Raw genomic sequence first — 7,500 nt, 5'->3', positions numbered from 1 at the left:
TCTGCATATTTTGCAGTTCTAGATGTTGTGCCAATCAGTTCAAACCCCATGGCCCCCCCTCCCCCCAACATACACTCATGAGCATTTGACTGTAAACAGTGTTGACACAGAATTGAATCTTTGCTTTGGAGAATTCAGAAAATTTCAAGCTGCATGGTCACCACTTCATAACAACTAGAAAGACTTGAAAGAAATCCATTCATGAATAAAATTGAAGTTGGTGACAAGTCAAATTTTGAAATTGTGTAACACTTAGCGTAACCTACAGTCCAACACCAAAGCTTGAAGTCATAGACAAAAATACTGCTGGTCTACTTTGTTTGACTGACTCTAAAGATGTGACTTTGCCCTCGGTAGCCGTAATGCAGTTCTTTCTCCATGAAAATATTTCTTGCTTAGAGTTCACGGAAAGGAAAAATTTTCTTTGGATGTTGTTAAGCTTGCCTTTTTAAAAGTATGACATGTGTGGTGTTGAAATCTCTGATTTTATTTGTGTGCTTGATTCCCGAGTGGCTTCGTCGTATTAGTGTCAGTCACATCACTTTGTGTTTGTCACAAACTAGTATGTGATAAAACTTATGTCATGACAACAACAGCATAAATATCAATGATAAATTCACATAAATGCATTACCGTTATATTATATATTATATCATATCTGAAAATACCCCAGGAAAACACCATAGTACTATCTTGCCTTGGATGGGGATTTTTAAGAGACATAGCGGGGAACCGTCTCCAGGTTGTAAGCCCAGTATAAGTAAAAACAACGGTACGTAATATTATTATTATGAACAGTAGCATTTAAACAGAGTAGAGACATACACTGTACCTGTAGTCAAAAAGTATTACATTGTATGTTTCACATGGTAAATTTGGTTAATCTTGGGGCTGAACCTTGAAATGCAGGGCCAGTTAAAGGGGTCAAACTTGATCCGGGGCAAAACCTCCTACTACTGTTGGAAAAGGTAGCAAAATTCCTGGTTGAAAATATGACACAAAGATCTCTCATTCTGGAGTTCATAAGGGGACTGGCCTCTAGTTTAAGTATTTTTCAACTTGCATCATTTAAGCAAAAATAAAGCCCATCACCTAAAAGATCACATAAAAAGTCACGATTATACTGCTCATGATCAAAATGGGGGTGTCCATATTTGAAGAATTTTTAAGAACAAGATGTAATATTGCTGGCCATGTTGCACTGATGCAGCAAAATTCAAATTGCAATTGTTCAAAGTTTGGGGACAATTCCTAGAGAAGCACAACTTGTGGTAAAAAACGTGTCAGTCTATCAAATGAAGTAACACTTTTTCTAAAGCAGAGTATTGAAATTTAGTAAATTTCCATAATAGAGTCCTAAGAAAAATTCATTGGCCTCGTTTCGTCTCATGAAATGATGGGCGTTGCCTTATTGAAGAACAATGTCTTTGGTGACTGTATAGTCCTATCCTTGAATAGCAATCTCTGTTGCAATTGAAGCAGATGGAAACAGTCGGTCATCAACATATTTTCTAAAATAATTAGGATAGTATGCGCACTCTCATTGGTCAATAGCTGTGTTTAGATGAGAATATGTAAACACGGCCGTGACATTACACAAATTTTGATTGGTAATGTGTAGTCAGACGCGCGTTTTGATTGGCTGGTAGGAAATATGAGCGTGTATCAAGAAAATCTGTTTCAATGAAGAAGTAGAAAAACCACCATTTTCCTTCATTTGTCAAGTTATTTTTGAGAAATATTTTATGAAAGGCTATGTAAACACGGTGAAGTCCTCAATTGCTTACGTGTAAATCTGAGATGATTGCTTGAAAGCAAAACCTCTCTTAAATGGGCCCCATAGCTTTAGACCTGGCAGAGACTGTTTAAAGCACTTAGAAGTGCTATTTAACTAGTGACAAGTGCTAGTAAAGGACGGTGCCTACTAATTCAAAGGAATTTTTGCCCCGGTTTATGATTATGCGGGAAATGTACATCTTAACAAGTGTTATTGAAATCGAAAAAGAAAATTGGGGGTAATCACGCATTTTTCAAAGATAATTTATGAACAATATTTGTAAAAAGCTTTAAAATATAAAGCCTTGGAGCGATTTCAGAATACCCGGCCACGATTGCGTGACATTAAATGCATGCTCCCGTAGTCCCGAAGTTAGGGTTAGGGTTAGGGTTCGGATGAATGTGAAATGGGGATAAAACTACTGCTCCCGCAGTCCCACACTCCCGCAGTGAAAAAAGGATGAATTCTCGGTTTTCACATGACGTCACGACCGCCATGTTGGTGCCCAAAACAAAGAAAAGGCGGCCATGTTGGTGCCCCGACCAAATCCTCGGGGAATTTAACTCTATTATTATGCAAACGCTTCCTTTTGTTTTCGTTGAAAAACATGGCTCTTGATCACGTGAGTGAAAACCAGCAATATGAAATGGGGGTAAAACTGTTGCTCCCGCAGTCCCGCACTCCCGCAGTGGAAAAAGCAAGAATATCAAATGGGGATAAAACTACTGCTCCCGCAGTCCCGCACTCCCGCAGTGGAAAAAGGATGAATATGAAATGGAGATAAAACTACTGCTCCCGCAGTCTCGCACTCCCGCACTCCTTCAGTGGAAAAAGGATGAATATGAAATGGGGGTAAAACTACTGCTCCCGCAGTGGAAAAAAGATGAATATGAAATGGAGGTAAAACTGTTGCTCCCGCAGTCCCGCAGTGGAAAAAGCAAGAATATGAAATGGGGATAAAACTATTGCTCCCGCAGTCCCGCACTCCCGCAGTGCTATATTCTTCAGACGATCTCATAAAAAGTGTAGTTAAACTAACCGCAAATTGACAGCTAAAATTTTAAAAGAGTGCTTCGACCTAATCACTGAAACAAGCGCTTAGGCTTAATCAGTAAACGAGTGCTATATACTTCAGACGATCTCATAAAAAGTGTGGTTAACCAAATCGCAAATTGAAAGCTAAAATGTTAATTAAAAGAGTGCTTCGACCTAATCACTGAAAACGAGTGCTATATTCTTCAGACGATCTCATAAAAAGTGTAGTTAACCAAACCGCAAATTGAAAGCTAAAATGTTAATTAAAAGAGTGCTTCGATCAAATCACTAAAACAAGCGCTTAGGCTTAATCAGTAAACAAGTGCTATATTCTTCAGACGATTTCATAAAAAGTGTGGTTAACCAAATCGCAAATTGAAAGGTAAAATGTAGTTATGCCTGTTTTTGAATTTGTATATTGTAAATAAATGACTGAAATTAAAGTATGTGAGAAGTTTTTGATTTTCCGAAGACAACGGGACTGCAGGAGCACACTTGTTAAGTACTTCTGTTGTGTTTCCTTATGCAAATATCTATTGACTGCGGGACTGCGGGAGCATGCATTTAATGTCATGCAATCGTGGCCGGGTATTCTGAAGTTTAGTCCAGGGGGAGGCCATGTATGGTGTTCTTTCTCAAATTGAAGCTTAATTATCTCTGAAAAATGCATGGTTAGCCCCAATTTTCTTTTTGGATACTAAGAGTACTTACTAAGATCTACTTTCTCCGCATAATTTTAAACCGCGCAAAAATAACAATATCAGGCACCGTCCTTAAATAGCTACCCATTGCAGAGCTGCAAATAACAGTTGGTCATCGGACATTGGCCGACCAAAATTTGCTGATATCCGACAAAATCTCAACTGTGATCGGACATTATGTCCGGAAAATTTCTTTCATCGTGAATCATGTTACGGTAAGAAAAAAGGAAAAATCTACCTTGAGGGAGTCTTACGGCTTTGCGGTCGATGACAAAGTCACGAAAGTTTCTGACGTTAGCGTAGTTTTTACCGTATATGCTTTTCGAAAAGTAGCCCGATGTTTTTTTTTTAATCTTTCATATTTTTTTGAGAGTTATCACAGTAAAATTTCACTATGACACTGAAAGCAGTTCACAGAAATTTCGCTCATGTTCCTGAATGCGTTGATACAAGTGCCTTGTGGTAAAACCTACATAGGTTTTACTACAAAACCTTTTTTATGTCGACACTTTTCCCCGGCCTTGATATAAAATATTGCTAAGTGGAGCAAGCCGTACACTTTGCAAGTGGTCGCACTAAGTTTGCTGAGACATAGAAATCTCAAAAAAGACAACTACAAACATGTTGGCGTTATTCGGCCACCAACGTGGCTATTTATTATATCATGAACGAAATCAATAAAAACCGCAGTAAATTAAAGCCGTGTTCAGCAAAGATGGAGCGAGAAAAAACGCCTACACCTAAGAATGAAGGAAAGGAAACGGAAGGACGGAGCAATTAAGGGGAGGGAGAGAGGGAAAAAATCTTGATAATCAAAGTTTAGTCCGTGAAGGTACAGCTAAGAGCTCTAGTCACGAAGATTGGAATCCCTTCACTAGACCTATCCTTACTCCACCTCTATGATTGGCTCATTTTTCTGGCTGAATTGACCCGAGGAGGTCAAAGTCGACGACATAAATAGCATCATTGCTTACAGGAATAATGCCCCTTACTACAAGGCACTTGCATCAACGCATTCAGGAACATAAGTATTGTGCCATAGGCAAGCATCTTATTAATATCCATGGTGGTATATTGACACCTCCAGTTTAAGCAGTCATTTCTCTATTCATAAGAAATGCCAAACAAAGTTTGATTGTCTTCTGTATAAAATGTTTTTCATTAAGGAACTTAAGCCTTCACTCAATACTCAAGAGGACTCCATTCGAGCTAAGCTTTTTACTTAATTGCGTCTCTAGGGTAAACAGCATAACTTCATGCTTTAATTTTATTATATATTCGAGTTCATTTTTATTTTTCATTGCTTGATAATGACTTAAAATAGGTCGAAACGTCGCATTTTAAACCTTTTTTAACCGTTTTTTAACCATTTTTAATATTTTATCGCATTGCTTTACTCCTTTGAAAAGGAAAAAAATATTTGCAGCCCTGCATTGGATAAAATGTGCCCCACCCCATAGCTTTAACCCACTGGAAAGCACCTTATCCACTGGGTAAATTATCCACTCAAAAAAACTGGGACCAGAGTGGTTCGTCCCCACCCAAACCTTATACTAGAACCTAATGTTCCCTCTTCCACCCCCCCCCCTCCCCCTCCCCTCCAGCTTGATAGTTCAGTAAAGCTCTGCACCCATATTGTTTACTTCAGACTTTGATTTTGCAATTGCTCCATTTCACTACAAAACTCAGATGGTCTGGTACAAGTTAGTTTAAATCCCTTGTATAGCATTCTTTTAAGAGTCCTTCAACTTTTTATTTATTCCCCTCCCCCACACCCTCTTTCTTCCCCTCCACCCACCCCTCTTCACCATTGAAGACATTTTCTCAAGAGGTTTCGAAAATCATTCCTGAGGGGATTCGCTGCATCAGTATTGTATTTGATCTTTATCTCCTAGAGGCTATATTTGGGCCTAACCATGACCATACCTCGCACTTCATTTTTGTGTAGTAAATGTCAAAAAAAAAATTCTTCGTATTTGTTAATTTATGATAGGGAGAAATGGCATCCGATGCGTTAGAGTGTTCAGTTTGCTACGAGCGTTTCGATGACCAAACGCGCTGCCCTCGTCTGCTGAGTTGTGGTCACAGTTTCTGCTCAAAGTGCCTGGAGAAGCTACTCAATGAAAAAGCAATTAACTGTCCCACATGTAGAAATGCAATGTCGGTGCCTACTGGAGTCGTAGGACTGCCAAAGAATTTTTCTCTTTTGAATATCCTATTGACTTTGCCTCAGAAAGAAGCTGAAGAAGAAGGTTCACCTATATGCGAAACTTGCGACGAAGAGCAACACCCTGCGACCTCCTGTTGTTTGAATTGCAAAGAAAAGATGTGTAAGGATGCAGCTCGCTGGCACGTTCGTCAGAGAGCATTTCGCGATCACCGCGTCGTCTCGCTGGAGGAACTAAACACAAACTCAGAGCTGGCTGCTGTGCCCGTGTTTTGCTTGGAGCATAATGACCAGTTCCGGTTTTTTGATGAAGATTGTGGCCATGTCGTCTGTAGAGACTGTGTGACTCTCAAGCATAATGGCCACAAATGTTTATCTCTAGCTGAAGCTGCTTCTAAGTACCGACAGGAGATGGAAGCACTAGTCACCAAAGCCAGTACTCAGGCAGAGGAGATAAAAGGTGCAGAAACGAAAGTGGAGGGTGTCAGTCTTGAGCTCAAACAAGCATATGAAAAAGAGGCTGCCCTGATTCAAGGCACCTTCAGAGAAGTAAGATTATATTTTTTTGCTGAACGTTTTTGCTCAAGTAAGTTAAATACATACATACATACTTACTTACATAGTTTTCAGGGCCAATGAAACACAATCACGACAGAACAGAACATTCAGCAACGACTGTTAAGAATTCTAACTGGCCGAAGGCAACCTAATTGGCTATTTATAAGTGCAGCTGAGAAGAGCGGGTCTTGAACCCGGGATCCCCGCATCTCAAGGCAAGCGCCCTAACCGCTGGGCAGCACTGCCTCATGGATGCTCGTTGTTTTTACTTATTTATTTATTTGATATTTTCCTTGTTTTACAGTTTGTTGCCGCTGTTACCGCCCACGAACATCTTCTGATGAGTGAGCTTGATAAGCTGTACAAGACCAAGTCATTCACCCTCGCTGAGCAGCGGAACCGTCTGAGCGTATTTCAGGCCGGCCTGGAGAGTTCTATCCAGCGTGCTAACACTGCAATCCAGTCCCCAGATGACACTGAGCTCCTTGTCACCAGATCCGATATAGTGACCACTTTGGGGGATTTGGAGAGACAACCTCCTGACCTTGCACCGCAAAGCAACAGTAAACTCAAGTTTTCCTTCGACCTCGGGCAGCTACTGGACCTGCTCAATAAGGTAGCTTTCGTTACAGATAGCACTGGATGCGCTGCGAACACCACAGCAACTTTTTCTGGATTGAACTTTGGGGTATCAGGACAAGAAGCTTCCTTCACTATTGTTACACATGATTCCAAAGGCCGTCGGTGTAGTTTTGGCGGCGCCTTGTTTGTGGCGGAGCTCACACAAGTAGAGGTAGAGAAGAAGGTGGAGGCAAATGTGAGGGATAATGGTGACGGTACTTACTTGGTGACCTACGTAGCTCCAGCTGATGCGAATTGTAACTATACAATGTCCGTGCTGTTACGTGGATCTCACATTCAAGGCAGCCCTTTTGCTATACCGCGTCAGTTTGTTCCAGTTGGTAGGGTGAGCTGTTACACCTGTGGTAGTCGACTACCAGCATCCATGATGTACTATAAAAACGATCTTGATTCGCGCCGTACTGATGACAGAACAGTTGAAGGATTTAGTGCTTTGTGCCATCCCAAATGCAGTATCTTCTCTTTTATCTATGATTCTAAATGGGTTTTCGTTTGTGGCCCGTGTTAAATAGTATACATTTTTTTTATTGTAAGAGGGAACCTTCCCTTAATCTCACCCACATTTTGACAATAGACCTTATCCAAAAATTAATGCCTGCCATTTTAATATTCTTGTGTCT

The 7,500-nt window shown here is 40.4% G+C and overlaps 1 protein-coding gene across 1 annotated transcript in view; it reads left to right on the top strand.

Annotated features, from left to right (window-relative positions):
• Positions 1-7,500, top strand: part of LOC137985146 (E3 ubiquitin-protein ligase TRIM45-like) — a 17,045-nt gene that overhangs the window by 7,832 nt on the left and 1,713 nt on the right. Inside the window, exons 2-3 of the mRNA XM_068832645.1 lie at positions 5,507-6,229; positions 6,543-7,500. The exon at positions 6,543-7,500 is cut by the window's right edge and continues 1,713 nt beyond it. Coding sequence (XP_068688746.1) covers positions 5,513-6,229; positions 6,543-7,388 — 1,563 coding nt within the window. The 5' untranslated portion in view covers positions 5,507-5,512 and the 3' untranslated portion in view covers positions 7,389-7,500. The remainder of the gene's footprint in view (positions 1-5,506; positions 6,230-6,542) is intronic.

The sequence above is a fragment of the Montipora foliosa genome, chromosome 14 (genome assembly GCF_036669935.1).
Source record: "Montipora foliosa isolate CH-2021 chromosome 14, ASM3666993v2, whole genome shotgun sequence".
In the NCBI taxonomy this organism is placed as follows: domain Eukaryota; kingdom Metazoa; phylum Cnidaria; class Anthozoa; order Scleractinia; family Acroporidae; genus Montipora; species Montipora foliosa.
This window is presented reverse-complemented; position numbering and strand designations above follow the sequence as displayed.